General features: G+C 42.8%; 1 protein-coding gene and 1 long non-coding RNA gene across 2 annotated transcripts in view; one reads left to right on the forward strand and one right to left on the reverse strand.

The window, feature by feature from the left end:
* Nucleotides 1-657, reverse strand: part of LOC140202887 (protein NATD1-like) — a 39,123-nt gene extending 38,466 nt beyond the window's left edge. Inside the window, exon 1 of the mRNA XM_072268427.1 lies at nucleotides 445-657. Within this exon, the coding sequence (XP_072124528.1) occupies nucleotides 445-544 (100 nt within the window). The 5' untranslated portion in view covers nucleotides 545-657. The remainder of the gene's footprint in view (nucleotides 1-444) is intronic.
* Nucleotides 439-17,546, forward strand: LOC140202888 (uncharacterized). Its single transcript, XR_011887224.1, has 4 exons — nucleotides 439-967; nucleotides 2,055-2,163; nucleotides 8,713-8,857; nucleotides 12,381-17,546. It is a non-coding gene; the product is annotated as an uncharacterized lncRNA (long non-coding RNA).
* Nucleotides 17,547-18,986: the final 1,440 nt, after the last annotated feature.

An 18,986-nucleotide genomic window follows, 5' to 3' on the forward strand; every position in this document is an offset into this window, starting at 1 on the left:
AATGGTGGCGCTCTCCAAATAAACAAAACAAACAATCGGCCAGACAATGCAAGGAACACAGGCTGAAGCAAATCCAGCAGGGTCAAAAACAATTCACCCAATTGCCGATAAGCTGTCCGCTTTTTTTAAAGGCGGGAGTGCCCAACTTCCCGAGGGGAAAATAACTTAAAGCGAGCGGGAATCAGGAAATGACACACACCGGGCCAACAATGAGTTAACCATTCGACCGGTGGTGTTATAAATAGATTGTTAAAATAAGATGTTTAACTTTACGTATGCACACATACAACGATCTATAACGCATACATATAATGACTTTGAGGCGTTGAATTTAGTGCTGGAGGGGATAAGAATGTTTATCACGAAGACGTTTGCCCTTTTAAGGAGTATAAGCTATCTTTGAGCGAAAACAAAGGTAAGAACCGGGAGGATCTCTCAGCTCACCGTTCAGCCGGACCTGGAATTGCCTTCTCTTGCGGTCGTGGACCACTTTAATTGGACAGTTGTTTTCGTCCTGGATTGGGATCGAGCTGGGTTCGGCCATCTCGGCTTGGAGCCGCCGTTCTCCGCTCACTCTTTAGGGGTTCATATTCTCCGATCGCCTCGAGAAACTGACATAAACATTGCCACAGGAAATCATCTGTGATACCACGTGAGGCAACGGGAGCCAATCCCCCTGCTGCAAAGCGCTACGGATACATTGCACGCCTAGCCTTTAAAGAGCTGAGCCAGTGGGGCCACTCACGCTCGCACATTATTGTAGACTTCCTACACTTGAGCAAACACACCACACGCCCAGTGAGCTGTCACGCAGAACAAGCCTGATGGAGTGTCTCTTTTACAGAGAGCACAGGTGATGTGGTATGGGATCTCGATCAACAACCGTCCCATTAAAGTGGTCCACGACCGCAGGAGAAGATAGTTCCAAGTCCTGCTGGACATTGAGCAGAAGGGAATAGAAGTGCTGGTTTGTATTATTTCCAGTCTCTGGATTTAAAACACTTTATTGCGTAGCGCGTTAGTGAGATTTTCAGGAAAAAACAATTTATAAGGGAAATAAAAGCTGAAAGAAATAAAATAGTTGTTAACTTTCAATGGATAAACGTTCTTCAGAAACGAAGTAATTATCATGTAAACAGACTTGGATGCATTAAACTAAATTAAATTAGCACGGTAAGGGATGAAGCAGTTTGTGGAGACCAGTGTCTTAGCAACCAGAACGCATTTTATACTGGTACTGAAGGAAATCATTCAACCCTGTATTGACACTGACTCCCAGCAAAACAGTCTGATCAGTTTTATATTCCCTCTGGCCTTGCTATTTATTTTCCCTCTCATGCGGTCACATCCCCGTGGGTTCACACCATCAAAGAACTCCCAAGGATTTGTCAACCCTGATTTCGTCTTCATAACCCAAAGACAAGTTTGTTGTCACACACAGGTACAAAGAAAAAAAACTCAGAGGACGACAAATCACTGAAATGAGCCTAGTCTGTTCATCTCACGTGGGTAGTATTTATAAGATATAGGAGCAGAAGTAGGCCGTTTGGCCCATCGGGTCTGTTCCGCCATTTTATCCTGGCTGACCCACTTTCCTCTCAGCTCCAGTCTCCTGCCCGCGCCCTCCCCCAAGGTATCCCTTCATGCCCTGACCAATCAAGAATCTATCAACCATTTGAGTCCTAGTCACTGTTTTGTTATTTAATGTATTGAGGCTTAAATTGGGAAAAGAGTTAATTATGAGGTCATTGAGAATTAAAGGGTTAATGGAATGTCTGAATAATGCAGGTGATCTAATTATTAATGAAGATTAAGTTGTACTTTATTTTGACATTTTTCAGTTGTCTGAAAATGTTAAATAGAATAAGATGCCAAGATGGGTAGTAATGTGTAGAATGAGACAAGAAGCGTTAAAATTTAATTAAATTTAATCAAATGTAATGATAGAGGATCAAAGTAACTTCAGAGAAAAAAGGCTAAAGAGATAAATTGGTATCAAAGTACAATGAAACATATTATTTTGCATACCATTCACACAGATAATTTCATTACAGCACTGTGAAGTCGTACAAGGGAAATCATTAACAGAATGCAGTAACAGAGTGTCACAGTTACAGAGAAAGTGCAGTGCAGGCAGACAACAAGATACAAGGCCATAACAAGGTACGGTATCCTATTATATGTTATCATTGAAGGCATTATTTCTACACGTGTGAAATATTCATTACATAACCAATGCTACAAAGATGCAGCAGTTGACCGATTAGATGTTACAGAACCTCGGTTGAATGTGGACTATTGTTGGAAAGGAAGTTGTTCGGGTATTTGGAAATTTAGAATTTAAAAATCTTTTTAGAAGTTGGGTCAGGAGCAGCTCAGTTTAAAAAGGGCAGTAGTGAGGAATGTTCTTGGCTCTGAAGAATAGGACATAGAAGCAATAAGGGTGTATGCAGGAGATAACAAGGAACACATTGGAGTTGTTTATATGACCCCTTAACAGCAGCAACTTTTCTGCAGAGAGAACTAATCAAGAAACAAGGAGAGCTTGTAATGTACATGCAGACATTTCTTAGCTCAAATCCCAGCAGAGCTGAGTATATAAAGAGGCGTGAAGAAACATGGAAACTTGTTAGAACATGCACTACTGATTTATTTAACTCTCTCACTACACTGCACATGTGTGCATGTCATGTGTGTGCCATGTATTTACATACTCGGCATTCTTCCCCTTTAAAGAGTGATCACAAATCAAAATTATTTACAGATTTAATCTGTTCACAAGTTATCTGATCATATTACTAGCCACATTGTTTCCTGCCCACCCCTTTCCATTGTCTGTAGGGATTACTCCCTCAACACATCCTGGTTTGCTCACAACTCCCTGACCTTGGCTCTTTGCGCTATAGCTGTAGGAGGTGTAACAACTCTTCCCTACACCTCCTCTCTCACCATCATCCAGGGCTCAAACAGCTCTTCCCCGTGCGATCACCTGTACCTCCTCCAGCTTTGTCTATTGCGTTTGGTAGCCTCAGTGTGACCTCCTCCATGCGGGTAAGTCCAAGTGCAGGCCAGGTGATTGCTTTGCCAAGCAATGGTGCTTTGCCCACCATCGGGAGTACTTGATTCACGGCCATTTTAGTTCCTCTCTGCACTCTCAGTCTGTTTTCAGACTGTTCTGCTGCTGAGGCAAGGCCAAATACAAGCTAGAGGAACAGCACTTGTATTCAGCCTGGACACTCTACAACCTGACAGCATGAGTAATGAATCCTCAGCTAACCCATACTGAGACCCCCATGCCCCCTGTCCTTTTCTTTCACCTTCTGAACTACCCAGGTCCTTTCATGTATACCCTTCTTTCCGAACCCATCTCCTCCTCCAACTCCATAGCTCATCTATTACCTGCACATTCACCTCCCTGGGTATTCTTCCCCTACTGTTTGCATCTGCCCACTCACCTCCCTTTCATTTGCTACCCCAACTTCCTTTGCTATCAGATTCCATCACCTTCAGTCCTTTGGTGCCCCCTTGTTGTCACCATCTCCGCTTCCCTCCCTCACTGATTCCGTCTGCTAATCAATGCCACTCACTTGGATCTACCTACCACTTCTCAGCTCTTGTGCCATGCATCCCCCTCACCTCTTTATACTGGCTCTATCCCCTCTCTTTTTCAGTCCAGATGGATGCTTTCAACGTGAGACGTTTACTCTGCATTTCCTTCCACGCACGGATGCTGCCTGACCTAACGAGGTCCCCCAGCAGCTTGCTTTCTTTTACTCCAAATTCCAACATCTGCCCTTCAGTTTTCTGAGTCTCTTTGCCCTCCTGAAACAGACGTGTGTGGTTGGCAACATATCAGCTTCTTCATCTGAGAAAGGTTTTGCATCTTGACTGACTTTAGTTGATTCCTACCTTGTTTCTTCCACAGTCTCCACTGGATCACATGGTCACACACCGGTTCCATGTTCCCTGCATGAATTAAATGATTTGTGTGTCGATTCTAATCCCATCTCCAACTCCTGTATCTCTGTCTTCCACACTTCCACTATCACTGCACATCTCATTTCCCTCCGTCGAGTTTATTGGGTACTGTTAACACACTAACTCTGTCACTTTCTTTGAATTGTTGTCATGCCTCATGTCATAATTTCATCTCTGATTTAACTGCCTCTCTTGCTCTCCTCTGAGTGATCTGATTGAGTTTAGCTCAGTCAAAAAATGAGTCTCCTAAACTTATAACTCAATGGGAGAATATCATTGAACATAAACTCAGTGATCACTTCATTAGGTATGCCTGTACACCTGCTCATGAATGCAAATATCTTATCAGCCAATCATGTGGCACCAACTCAATACATAAAAACATGCAGACGTGGTCAAGAGGTTCAGTTGTTGTTCAGACCAAACATCAGAAAGAGGAAGAAATGTGATCTAAGTGACATTGACCATGCAGTGATAGTTGGTACCAGACAGGGTGGCTTGAGTATCTCAGAAAGTGTTCATATCCTTGGATGTTCATGCATAACTTTCTCTCAAGTTCACAGAGAATGGTGCGTAAAACATACATACAGTGAATGGCAATTCTGTAGGTGAAAATGCCTTGTTAATGAGAGAGGTCAGAGGAGAATGGCCAGACTGGTTCAAGCTGACAGGAAGGTGACAGTAACTCAAATAACCATGCATTATAACATTGATGTGCAAAAAGAGCATCTCTGAATGCACAACACATCAAACTTTCAATTGGACGGGCTACAGCACAGAAGACCAAGAATATATACTCAGTGGTCACTCCATTAGGTATAGCGGTACCTCAAGGCGCCAGTGTCCCGCCTTTGCCACTTCTCCTGTCGGTAGATACTGTTCCACTGGGCTTAGCAGCTAAGCCACACATGGAGGCCAGGGGCTGGACTTGGTTATCAGAGGCTATCTGAGACACACACCATGGGAGCATTTAATAGGCAGAGGGGGCTTGTTCCCATTACCACCCCTGGCTATAACATTCTTAAAGAACCAATGGTGGAACAAGTCATCTGTAAAATGTCAGGTGTGTCACAAAACTATTGCAACAATAACTTTTCTCCTTTGCAATTCTCCATTATGTACAATAGTAATGCGTAGATTTTCATCCAGGCATTTCACTCATATCCCTGGGATAATTTTATGAATTATGTGCTCAGTCTTTCATGGTGGATGTGCATATTGGGAGCCCTCCAGCAGGGCCACCTCCTGAGAGGGTAAACTCAGAAATACAGCCTCGATTATGGGTTATGTCCCTGAGTGGGATTAGAACCCACAATCATTGCCACAAGTATTGGAATGCGGCCAGTTGGGCCATCAAGCTAATGCTGGCTCTTTCAAAAAAAATATTTTGGCTAATTCCACCCTCCTCCTGCCTTTTCCCCTATCCCTGCAATTTCCTACTCCAATATAATACTGTAATCCCCTTCAGAAGGCTGCAACTGAATCTCTTACAGTCCATGCATGTACATCCAAGCTGCCTGCTGCTTTAAAGAAGGATTTTCCTTGCATCTCATCTTGTTTAACTTTGAGACTCCACTAAAGGGGATAGCTTCCATGCATGTTTAGTAAACTATTCATAATTTTAAACAGGTGCTATCAAATCCTGTTCTAAGCTTCATTGCATTTCCCCTGGCCCCTCCCAAGCATTCCTTAACTTGATCTGCTTCTCTGAACCATTCTTGAAATCTCTTCAATACATTTGCAATGCCTTCATCTGTCCGAAGTGGAAACAGTTCTCTGGTTGGGGGCCAAATATTTTGTGTGGGTTTTTCTTGGTCCCTTCAAAATTACTTCCTCTCTCCATTCTTTCACCAAGTTTTCTGTATTGAATTCCATTTGTTCCAAGTGTTTCCATTCCACTAATCTGTCCACCTTGTGATGGCAACACAATCAATCTTGCTCTCCATTATACAATTCTCACTCTCCATAATGCAATTTTCTTTCCTCTCCACCACCTGGCTGAGGATGTGTCACCTACACATTTAAATACTATATTTTCAAAATCAAAGTATGGTACTTGCTGGAAATGGAAGGTAAAAGTACAAACGTAGATAGTACTGGAATACTGCCATTCAGGCAGCATCCATGGTGTGTGATAAACATGAAAGATGCTGGGAATCCAGAGCAACATGTACAAAATGCTGGAGGAACTCGCAGGTCAGGCAGCATCTCTGGAAATGAATAAACAGTCCTCATTTCAGGCCAGGACCTTTCTTCAGGATTGGAAAGTAAGGGGGAAGATGTCAGAATAAAAAGGTGGGGCTCGGGAAGGAGGAAAGCTAGAAAGTGATAGGTGAAGCCAGGTGGTTAGGAAAGATAAAAGGGCTATACCTTTAGTATAGAAATGGAGCACTTGAATTTCTTTGTTCTTAATTATAGTCATTTCTTGATTTATGAAATGGATGTGCTCCTGGAAAACTTTTAGTCAAACAAAACTTTATGAATCAGAAAATCTGGGTGACATTTTGGTGCAATAAATTCCCATGCATATAGACTGCCTTGCAATTCATTGCTGCCAGAATTGCTTTATAGATTCCAATGAGTCAATGGCATTAGATTGAAAACTCATAAATCGAACATTCATAAATTGAGGAATTTCTGTAATGTAAAACGCTGCTCTGTATCCCCAAGTCATTTATGTACATCAAAATCCCCCAGGACTGTTTCATGGGGAGTATCACTGTCAAACTCCTCGTGGAGCAAAATCAGCGTACACCAGAATTCCCTATTTCTTCTGCATTACCCTCTCTTGTAATCATTCCATTTGTACATCCTGTGGGCTAGGATCTGAAATGCTACCTAGAAGTCAATGGAGGCATGGAATTTAGATTCTCAGAAGAATGTAAATGGAAGCAAAGGTGAATACCCTTGCAAAAGTGATTGTAATGTTAACTGTTGCACAATGCCTTATCAGAGGCCACTGATGGATCTGGAAGTGTTCCAATCCCTTTGTCTTTAGAAGCTGCAGAACCCAATGTCTGATCTGGAGTGAGGGATTGAGATGGTTATTTCATTTGATTACAGTCTCTTCTTTATTTGCTGCTACCCTCCATGACTCAGTTTAGTGCACCCTTGCTTCTGAGCCAAAAATTGTGGGTTGAAGTCCATTGATGGGAACACAAATCTAGGCTGATTCTCCAGTTCAGTGCTGGCAGTGTAGGCACTTTGCAGCTGCTGTCTTTTGGATCAGGTGTTAAATGTTCTCTATGTTGCTGTGCTCAAACTGACTGCCAAGTTTCCTTAAGAAAATACTTAATTAGTTGTAAAATACTTCGGCATTTCCCAAGATCATAATTACAAATATTTCCTTGTATCACTTCACGCCATTGCATTCTAATATCCTTTCTTTAGACTTCTACATTCTTCTTCTGCTTTGCCTGCGAGCTCATTCCTTATAGAAATTTGCTCAGTCTAGATAATCTTAAGCTTTTCCAATTCAACATTTAATCACCACTTTCTTCCATTATAGCACCACACCTTGTCTTGCACTCTGTGTTTTTAAAATTTGGAAGAATTTTTTAGTCCATTAATTAGATTTGAAGTTTTTGACTCACTTTTGGTCTTTAGTTATAAGTCTCCAAAATTGTTGCAGAGGGTATTCTGTTCTTTAACAAGATTCTCTTTATGCTAGAAGATGCAGACTTTCTCTCAGTAATGCCTGCTTGAAGGTTACAAATTGAATCACATAGCACATTTAAATTTATAAAGTGACTTGTAGTGAAGAATCGTAAGGTAAAGGCAACTAACTCATGACAGATTAATGCACAGGATTGTAAGAGGCCTCAGAGGGTTGTGGACTTGTCCAGGTCCTTCAGGGGTACAAGCCTCCCACCAGTTGAAGACATCTTCAAAAGTTCAGTGTCTCAAGAAGATGACATCCATCCTCAATATCTGGGACATGCCCTCTTCTCATTACCATTATCGGGGAGGAGGTACATTCAACATTTTAGTAACATCTTCCTCTCTGCCATCAAATTTTGGAATGGTTCATGAACACTGCTCATCATTTCTCTCTTGCACAATTTATTTTTTAATTGCAATTGTGGTCATTCGTTATACCTGGACTGCACTGCTGCCACAAAAACAACAAATTTTACAATGAAAGTTAGTGACAATAAACCTGATTCTGATACTCTTTCTGAACAAGAAATGAAAATTATAGGTGGGTATTGGCCAGCAGGTGGCATGCCTACACAGAAAGCATGCAGGCACAATCTCTCTGCAAGCTGAGGTGGAGATAATCTGATGAAACTTGTTCAGAGAGCAGTCCAGGTCCCAGCAGTAGTAGCATGTCCTGCATTCATGATCAGCTTTATTTGTCATCACGCACACCGTGTATTGAAACTTCGAAAAACACTGTTTTGTGCTAACAACCAAATGAGCCTGAGGATATTCTGGGGGCAGTCCGCAAGTGTTGCCAGGCTTCTAACGCCAATATAGCATGACCGCAATTTACTAAACTTAATCTACACACCTTTTGAATGTTGGAGGAAACTAAAGCGCCGGGAGGAAATAGCATTGGTCATGAAGAGAACGTACAAATTCCTTAGAGACAGTGACAGTACTTGGGTCTCTGGCACAGTAACAGCGTTCCATGTATCCCTCAATTGCCTACAAGGCCTAGAATGGCATCCTGTCTGAGTAGAGACAATGATAATTCTTATCCGCCATTCCAATCTCTCTTGCTCTTTGCAGGCTGGTTCAGTGGAGGAGCAAGTGATGTTGTTGAAAAATGGGTACGATGAGTGGCTGATTCCTGCACCAGCACAGTTGCTGGGGTGAGCATTCTGGGCCACTTGCAAGACTCACCTTGGACCACCAAACAGATGTCCTGGAAGAGGTAAAGGGTATAGTTGTCACTTGCTCAATGTTGGTCCTCTGGGTTGGGATGTCAGATGTCCATTCAATTTTCTGGAGGACAGGTCACAGATTCCAAGTCCCAACCAAGGGTGGAATTCAATACCGCAATGCCAGCTTCTTGGACAGTAACTACAGCTTCAAAGGCTGAGGATACAGCTGCTTAGGCTCTCTCTCTCATACACACTGTACCATGGCTGGTTCTTTGCGTGCTGATGTACAGGCTGTTGGATAAGATTAACGCTCTGTGTAAGAGACTGATGGAGTCCCCCGAAGGCTAAACATTCCTATTTCTTTTCTGCTCCCCACCTGTTTCCATCTGCCTCAGTTTCTTTTAGAACCCCCAGCCAGTTCCATCTGCCTGTCACCCACACATTCAACCCACTGGGTTTCCTATCCTCTGTCCCATCTGCCCCCGTCCATCCCTTAACTTATTTCCCTTCATTGCCCTTCCCTCCTGTAGATTCCATAAGGTGCAGCCATTTTCTTCTAATCCACTTATTGTCTCCTAGCCTTTGTCACCATCTCCACCCTTTCCCTCCTAGCTCCATTTGCCCATGGACTCCCTCCTCACCTACATCCACCATTGCCCACCATCTCCTGCCTCAGCGCCTCTTCCTCACCTCTTTACGTTGGCTACTTCCTCATTACACCTCAATCCTGATGAAAGATCTCATCCCAAAATGCCCACCATCCGTTTGCCTCCTCAGATGCTGCCTGACCTTCAGCAGCTCGTTCTCTTTCTCTAAATTATATCATCATTGTCTCTGGTGTCCCCAGACCCAGAACATGCTGTGTGTACTTTCCCCTTGCCTTTCTCCTTTGACTAGCTGAACATCTGAAGCTCTCGGAGCTAAACTAATGCATGAAGTGGGTTTGCAGAGAAGCAACTCTTTCCGACTGGGACATTTGTGTGTGTGTGTATGTGTGTGTGTGTATCATGACTCTGAGCTGTTGATCGTGACGGGGCCGTGAGCTGCTGGAGGTGATTAATGAATGCAGCAACGGTGTGTGTTCCTCTTCTGTGGAGTTTGACTGCTCAGTGTGAACTCTGACTCTGGTGGGATCGTCCTCCACAATGGCACTGATTCAGGTGTGAGGGAGGAGGAATGTTGATAGGTGTTTGAACCTCTTGAAGGTTATTGTGGAAATGAAGAGATTTCAGAGATGGCAGATGGTGCATTCTGGAGCTGCAAACAATCTGCCGGAAGATCTCTGTGAGTCAAGCAGCACCTGTGAGAGGAAAGCAACTGTTGGTGGTTAAGGTCGAAACCTTGCATCAGAGTGGAGAGGGGAGGTGGTCAGTATAACGAGGAGAGGGGAAGTGGCCAAATATGACCCAGATGTGATTGATGGACAAGGGGGCGAGGGGAGTGGTTGCTGAAGGGTTATGGGAGATAAAGTCAGATAACTGAGTGTGGGGAGCTGAGAGACAGAGGCAGGTGGATAGTAAAGTCAGAGAAAGAAAGAAGAAAATGGAATTGGGGGGGGGAGAGAGGATTCTGAATGAGGTGGCTGCTGCTGGAGAGTGATGAGCAGGAACATGAAGGGTACTGATACAAGGGTAAAGAGATTGTGGACTCAGGGTTCCTGGGCTGGTTAGACAAATATACCACTCCCTTCAGTTTTCTTTGTTCTTGCAGTGGTCCCTGGCCTTGCGGAAGTTAAACCAATGGTAACAAACTCTTCTCCTCTACCCACCTGAGGTGCTGGGCTTGAAGCCCCATCCTGTGCATCACTGTAGCTGTCTGCTGCAAGCAACCTCCATCTTCAGTAGTAAGGGGAGTATGTTTGTGGGTGTGTGTCAATGAGTGTGAGTAAAATGGCTACCATTATCAGATAGTTATCCGTGTGAGTATCCATCACATGTTCTGGGTCAGGGTGGGCAAGTGATACTGCGGGGAGGGGAGGTATCTGTGGCTGAGTCCCCTGACCTTGTCAAATAAAGTGAGATCATTTAGTTTCTTTCACCTCTGTGACCAAGTTCCTTCTTGTACCATTGATCTATCTGATGGTGTTTTACAATTGCTGTTTCATCTTGGTGCTTGAAATTTCCAATGACCTTACAGTTACCAGTCACATCCACAAGAATGTGGAAGGTAGTATTAGCAAGCATTGGGTTAGATAAGGAGTATGGAACTGTAACTATCTGAAGAGAATGAAATGATCTGTTGTGATGCTTTCTATTTTATAGCATACTTACTTGAAAACACATTAACAAACAAAAGGACAAATAAATGTGATTTAGAAAGAAATGAAATTTTTGGGTTCAGATTCTGAGGTCCCCACTATTGACAATCCCCCACATTGGCTCTGCATGGCCTTTACAGTGACATTTTTCACTCTCGACGAACCATTAAACCCAGGTTTCCTCCTACCTCAGGCCATGGAAGATTTCACTGTATTAATTAGAAGAAAACTTGTGACTCCTGGGGAACTGCCCTGCGCCATTCTTCACCCGAGGTTGAGATACTGGGTAGTGACTCCTGGGGAACTGCCCTGCCCCATTCTTCACTGGAGGTTGAGATACTGGGCAGTGAGTCCTGGGGAACTGCCCTGCCCCATTCTTCACCAGAGATAGAGATACTGGGCAGTGACTCCTGGGGAACTGCCCTGCCCCATTCTTCACTGGAGGTTGAGATACTGGGCAGTGAGTCCTGGGGAACTGCCCTGCCCCATTCTTCACCGGAGATTGAGATACTGGGCAGTGAGTCCTGGGAACTGCCCTGACCCATTCTTCACCGGAGGTCGAGATACTGGGCAGTGTCTCCTGGGGAACTGCCCTGCCCCATTCTTCACCGGAGGTCGAGATACTGGGCAGTGACTCCTGGGGAAATGCCCTGATCCATTCTTCACCAGAGGTCGAGATACTGGGCAGTGATTCTTGGGGAACTGCCCTGACCCATTCTTCGCCGGAGATTGAGATACTCATCAGTGACTCCCCAGCACTGGCTGCTTTCAGTGACCTGCCCCTCTTTTAGGACTTGGCATATCGTCATTAGTTACCACTAATCACAGTCGTGCACGATGCTCGTGAAAATACTCACACTGAGTGTGACAAGCAATTCAGTTCTGAAACTATGTAGACCTTTTCCACTGCTACACTTTCATTGAGAGCTGCTGACTCACGGCTCCGGTGACTGGGGTTCAGTCACTGGATTTCTTTCCAGTGGTGCTCTCAGTGTGACGCTTGTATATCCCGCATCCGTGTTCCAATTTCCTCCAACATCCTAAAGGTGAGCTAATTGGTAGGTTATTTGGCCTCTGTAAGATGTAGGTGAGTGGTAGAGTGTGGGGAGAGTTGATGGGAATGTTGGGGTGATATAATGAGTTGCTTGATCATTGGGGAAGACTCGGTGACCTGTATCCATGTTTTTATCTAATGTTCCTCTCCAATATCCATTTAATAACAAAAACTAAAAGATGTATGAATTTAAAATTGTGGACCGAATTCCACCTGTGTGCACAGGCCTTTAATATTTCACTCTGTAATTCTGTTTCACCAGAAGTCCATGTTTGATTGTGAATCTCAATGAGGGAGTGCCATGGGTGATCTGCTTGTTATCAGATCCTACACTGTGATGCCGAGAGCCAAAACCTAATGCCAGCACCAAGCTAGATCAAAATGCACCACAGGGTTCACAGAAGACATCATCAAAAAGATAAATGTTCTGGAGTCCTTAAAGGGCTATAATTACTGACCTTTCGTGATAGGAGAACAGCAATGGATTTGGTTCCTTCTTTTGTTGTTTCAGATGCTTAAATGCACGGTTGATTGACGATATCTAGTAAAAATGTACATGTCCTTGTTACATCGGAGACTTCCATGCTTCACTAATTGTATTTCACGCATGGCTAGTACAACACAGGTGAACTGTGTCATAGTGATTTACAGTCCAAAGTTATCACAGCTACTATTTAAGTTCTGCTGTGCATCAAGGCATCACAAGATTGCATGCATTTACAGATGCAGAGTTAAGAATGTTTTTGGTTTGCTAAGAAGCCTGGCATCATGACAAATATTAATCTATCTCTCTCCCCTGCATCCCACCCCCTTCACACATTTAGTTTGCACTGTGCCAGCAACATGAGAGGTAGCTGTGATATTTTTTTAAAAAGTAGATGACATCAAATTGTCTGCCAATCAAACATTTTTCCCATTTACTCATGGAAGGAAATATTGGATGAGTTGTAGAGTGTAATAAGTGGCTGATCAATAGTATCCATCTCGCACCATTGAACAGAATTAAAATTGCCTCCATAAAGTGACTCAGTGCATTAGGTGCTATTTCAATAATGATAAATTGTTCATATCAATTTATTTATTTACTTATTCCATTCTTGAGATAATGTTATCTTTGCTGACCAGCAGTTCAAGAATAGGCTCATCACTAGTTGAGGGGAACTTGAACCAGAACAAGTAAAAGTTAAGTTATACTTTAAAAATGAACTGTGATGGGCAGGGTAATATTACAAACACACCACAATCCAGAATCTATTGGGTATGGGACAGTCTTGATCATGGATACTGTTACGTAACCGGTAACAATGAATGTCAATCGAGTCAGGTTATATAAAAACAACCAAACATTTACTAAATACGGATAATCAATAAAAAACAAATGAAAACCTTAACCGGAAGATAACTGCTATGTGGCCATTCAACAAATCGCCACTCGGTACTGGTTCTTAAAGCGATAAATGTGAAAACAGTTCTTAAAGCAGTAAAGTCAAGTACAGTTCTTAAAATGGTAAATTTGACAGTCCAACAGATTTATACATTCATTTGGGAGAGACTTCTCTGGAGAAGGATTTCTTCATAGACGCGACTTCCCTACTGGTTCTGTCCAAAGAATTCACAAGGAAGGAAATAAATGGCTTAAAACAACTGACCTTAATTTCTAGAGAGCAAATCCTGCATGAACTACCTTGCTCTTTTGACAAGCGTTATCTTCGATGCAGGTCGCTACTTCTTCAACGAAGACTCAATAAGGTCGATCCTTTATTAAACTGCTGAACGATATCAACTTCTCTTAATCCTTCAGGTACTGTTCTTCAATAAAGTCTTCACTCTCCAAGACTACTGAAAAGGTACATCAACAAATCTAGCAGAAATTGCCAGTCCAGCACTATTGTACCTTGCAAAAGAACGTAACACTCCATTTTAAAAATGAAACTGCACCATAAAACAAATAGGCAAAGGAACAGAGACACTGACGAACGTTCTAGCTGGAAAACTAACTGCGTCACCAGAGGTCTTCCCTTTTAAACCCGTGGTGAAGATGTCATCACGTGACCTCACATGGGCAGGAAAATTACACCGTGACCTCCAAAAGACCATTACATCATTCTCACAAGAAAGTCGCAAGATCTCCTTGAGATATGCAACAATACTACTCCTGTTAAACTGTTCAGTAATCTCTATTTTTAGTGCATGGTGCAACTTTAAAGCAAATTGCAGGTTTTTACATAATATATATGACTCAGATGTGGGCTATTTTGGCCTATGTGCTCTTTAAACTCTTCACAAAGTCCCGTCTCTGTTTAATTATACCTTCCCACACAATGTCTGTTCTGCAACAACTTTCATCTATGTCACATATTTCACCTACTCAGCAGAACAAGTCCTCTCAAGGTGCTTCCAGGAATGAGATAATAGATTAAGGACAAATGGGATTTAAAAGAGGGATCTGAATGTTAACATCGTTTAACTCGGGGGACAAGGCAGCAGGCAAAGGGCTGAGTGTACGGGACTGGGGGTGGGTCAGGATGTGGACAACAGTGTTTTCTAAAGTCAAACAACATGTGGGTGCCCCTCTGTACTCATCCCATCTTCCAGTACCTGGCCCATAACCTTCCAAGCATAGGCAATGCAAGTTCTTGTCTGAACACAACTACAGCTGTGAAGATCCCTGCTGCACCTGATGACCTAGTGATCTCTGTCCCAGAGGCCAATGTTAGGCTGCTTTTAAAGAGAGGGAACCCTCGCAAGGTGGAAGGTCCAGATGGAGTACCTGGTAAGGCTCTGAAAACCTGTGCCAACCAACTAGTTGGAGTACTCGAGGGCATTTTTAACCTCTCACTGCTATGGGCGGAAGTTCCCACTTGCTTCAAAAAGGCAACAATTATACTAGTGCCTAAGAAGAATAATGTGAGCTGCCTTAATGACTATCACCCACCAGTACTCTCATCTACAGTGATTAAATGCTTTGAGCGGTTGGTCATGACTAGACTGAACTCCTGGCTCAGCAAGGACCTGGACCCATTGGAATTTGCCTATTGCCCCAATATGTCAATGGCAGACGCAATCTCAATGGTTCTCCACATGGCTTTAGGCTACCTGGACAACACAAACACCTTTGTCAGGATGCCGTTCATTGACTATAGCTCAGCATTTAATACCATCATTCCTACAATTCTGATGGAGAAGTTGCAGAACCTAAGCCTCTGTACCTCCCTCTGCAATTGGATCCTCGACTTCCTAACTGGAAGACCACAATCTGTGCAGATTGGTGATAACATATCCTCCTCACTGGCGATCAACACTGGCACACCTCGGGTGTGTGCTTAGCCCATTGCTCTACTCTCTATATACACATGGCTGTGTGGCAAGACATAGCTCAAATACCATCTATATATTTGCTGATGCTACAACGATTGTTGGTAGAATCTAAGGTGGTGATGAGAGGGCGTAGAGGAGTGAGACATGCCAACTAGTGGAGTGGTGCCGCAGCAACAACCTGGCACTCAATGTCAGTAAGACGAAAGAGCTGATTGTGGACTTCAGGAAGGGTAAGACGAAGGAACACATACCAATCCTCATAGAGGGATCAGAAATGGAGAGAGTGAGCAGCTTCAAGATCCTGCATGTCAAGATCTCTGAGGATCTAACCTGGTCCCAAAATACCAATGCAGTTATAAAGAAGGCAAGACAGTGGCTATACTTCATTAGGAGTTTGAAGAGATTTGGCATGTCAACAAATACACTCAAAAACTTCTATAGTTGTACCGTGGAGAGCATTCTGACAGGCTGCATCACTGTCTGGTATGGGGGGTGGGGGTTACTGCGCAGGACCAAAAGAAGCTGCAGAAGGTTGTAAATCTAGTCAGCTCCATCTTGGGTATTAACTTACAAAGTACCGAGGACATCTTCAGGGAGTGGTGTCTCAGAAAGGCAGCGTCCATTATTAAGGACCTCCAGCACCCAGGGCATGCCCTTTTCTCACTGTTACCATCAGGTCGGAGGTACAGAAGCCTGAAGGCACACACCCAGCGATTCAGGAACAGCCCCTTCCCTTCTGCCATCCGATTCCTAAATGGACATTGAACCCTTGGACACTACCTCACTTTTTAATACACAGTATTTCAGTTTTTCGCACAATTTTTAATCTATTCAATATACATATGCAGTAATTGATTTACTCATTAATATTATTATTATTTTTCTTCTATATTATGTATTGCATTGAACTGCTGCTGCTAAGTTAACAAATTTCACGTCACATGCCGCTGATAATAAACCTGATTCAGATTCTGATTTAAATGCCCTCAGCAACTCTGCATCTACCATCTCTGTCAGGCTGTGAATTACAGTGAAAGGGATGAAAATCTGGCCAGAAGTACATTGTCTGTTCTGGAGAGAACAAACATCCAGGAGAGAGTGTCAGCAACAATTGAACTGAGATAGATGTAGTGAAAGCAGGTATTCTGTAATTGGGGTGGAAATAAGTTCTGAAGCTACATCTACATGAAACGTTGCCATAGAAAAGCAGCATCCATCATCAAAGATCCTCACCACCCAGGCCATGCTTTTTCCTTGCTGTTGTCATCAGGTAGAAGGTACAGGAGCCTCAGGACTCGCACCAGCAGGTTCAAGAACAGTTACTACCCCTCAACCATCAGGCTACTGAACAGAAGGGGATAACTACACTCATTCTTTTTTTCTGCTGTTCCCACAACCAATGGTCTCACCTTAAAGACTCCTTATCTTGTTATTTCATGCTCTTGTTATTTATTCCTATTTATTTATATCTGCATTTGAGCGGGTTGTTGTTCATTGATACTGTTTACAGTTCCTGTACTTTAAAAAATTTGCTAAGCATGCCCGCAGGAAATAGAATCTCAGGGTTGTATGTAGTGGCAGGTATGTACTCTGATAATAAATCTTACTTTGAACTTTAATCACTGCAAAGTCTAGTTCCATTTTAGACTCTTGCTCTGTTCTTTTGCTACCACTCAGGATCCACCTCTGCGCCAGCTCAATAGAAAAGCAAGTTCCCCTTTTAATCTGTCAATGGTTCTCCTGGCCTCTGACAAATGAACAATTTCTGGAATAATACTAAATGTTCTTGCTTTCAAACCTAGAGCCAGAATTCCCCTGATGATGATTTAGTGCTTACCAAACATGAAACAGTGTTATAAAAGAATCACAACAGAGATAGAATTAAAAAAACACCATGTCAAAGAGCAGATTGTTACTCATAGCCTTTATGTTACATGACGTGGTTTATCTTTACTTATCACTTGGTAATTTCCATAATTTGCTGCTGGGAGTTTATCTGGGAGAACCCCCCCTGCCCACCTCGGTCCCCTACCATGATGGGCTCAGCAGGAAACCTGCAGAAACCTTGCATGAACGGGCCTCCCATTGATTTCCAGTTAGTGCATATACTTTACTGGTTACAAAGTATGGGTGAAGATGCCAAGGTTATGAAAAATGTTCACCAATGTAACTAATCTTGCTTGCATTACCAAATAAATACTGTCTTAACTAAGCTTACTTGTTTCAATAAACAAAACTGATTTCTTACTTTCAGTCTCCAGTGAAATATGATAAACCAATTTCTGGAGGAAGATTAATTATTCTTGCTCTACCGTAGCAGCCTCTCAGATGTAACAATTACATCAAATGGAGAACCTTCTATAATGAAAGGACTGAAGTCAATGAGAGGAGCTCAACATCATCACTGATTTTTGTCTGGAAGAAGCGATATTGCAACAACTGCTTTTAAGTCATTGTCTGTGCAGCCAATACAATTTGTGGGCCTGAAACACTCTGCTGACTGCAGGTCGTCATGGCAATTGACTTTTAGCACCAAGTGCGCGAGCAAGTCGGAGCGCTCTCCAAAGTTAAGTATATTACAATCTTTTGTTGCCCGAGGTTATTGCCAGCAGTTTATTAAAGCTACCACAATGAGCCAACAACTGAGGCTCTTCTATACGTTCAGAGTCGCTACAGCAAACATTTTGTAATGAAAAAAACGAGGCAGTATAATGCCACCCCATTTACTTCCTCCCAAAGGTTTCACACAACAAATTTTTAAAAATGTACATCCCGTCAAATAATTAGAAATTTAAGGGCATATCGGAAGGTATCTGCTACTGAAAGGCCTTAGTGTCTTGGTGCAGGCAGAGAAATAAACACCCGAATTGTGGATATGTTGGAAGAAAGGTTGGACAGTATATTTTAATATTTTTTGCATATTCATTTTTACAGAGTGTTTGCCCTTCATATCGTGTCCATCATTGCCTCTACATTTGCATAAGTATCAAGCACTCCAGAATGTCTGTCCCATCATCAGCGTAATCACAAACAATACTTTTCAACCTGCTTAATAATTAGAGTATGGCCAAAAGTGGTAGGTTTTATGGAGAGGCTTTAGGAAGCAGAGGTGGCCTACTGATTTGAGGAAGAAAACACAGAACTTAAACAGACAAAGGAAGTCAGCTTGTAGTGGAAAAATAAAAGTTAGTGATGCAGAAGGAGGAAGAGTTGTAAGAGTGTGAAGATCTCGGGAGATGTGTGGGCTGGAGGAGGTTATAGAAGTGAGGAAGGATAGGCCCAAGTGATTTGCAGTTTGAGGTTGAAAAACAAGATGAGAACTTTTAACTGTATTTTCAGAACTAAGATAATTTGGCTCAGTGATCAAAAGGGTCAAGTCTGACAAGTAAATTACACACAATCAGTAATCCTAATTAGCAATATCTCATCCTCACATTCAAGTCCAGGCATGGACCCTTCCCTCCCTAACACTAATACTCTGAGAAGTCTGCTCCTTCAAACTCTGCTCTTTTCTCATCTGCTGCTTCCTTCACCCAACCAAAGAGCGTTA

The sequence above is a fragment of the Mobula birostris genome, chromosome 9, assembly GCF_030028105.1.
Source record: "Mobula birostris isolate sMobBir1 chromosome 9, sMobBir1.hap1, whole genome shotgun sequence".
Classification (NCBI taxonomy): Eukaryota; Metazoa; Chordata; class Chondrichthyes; order Myliobatiformes; family Myliobatidae; genus Mobula; species Mobula birostris.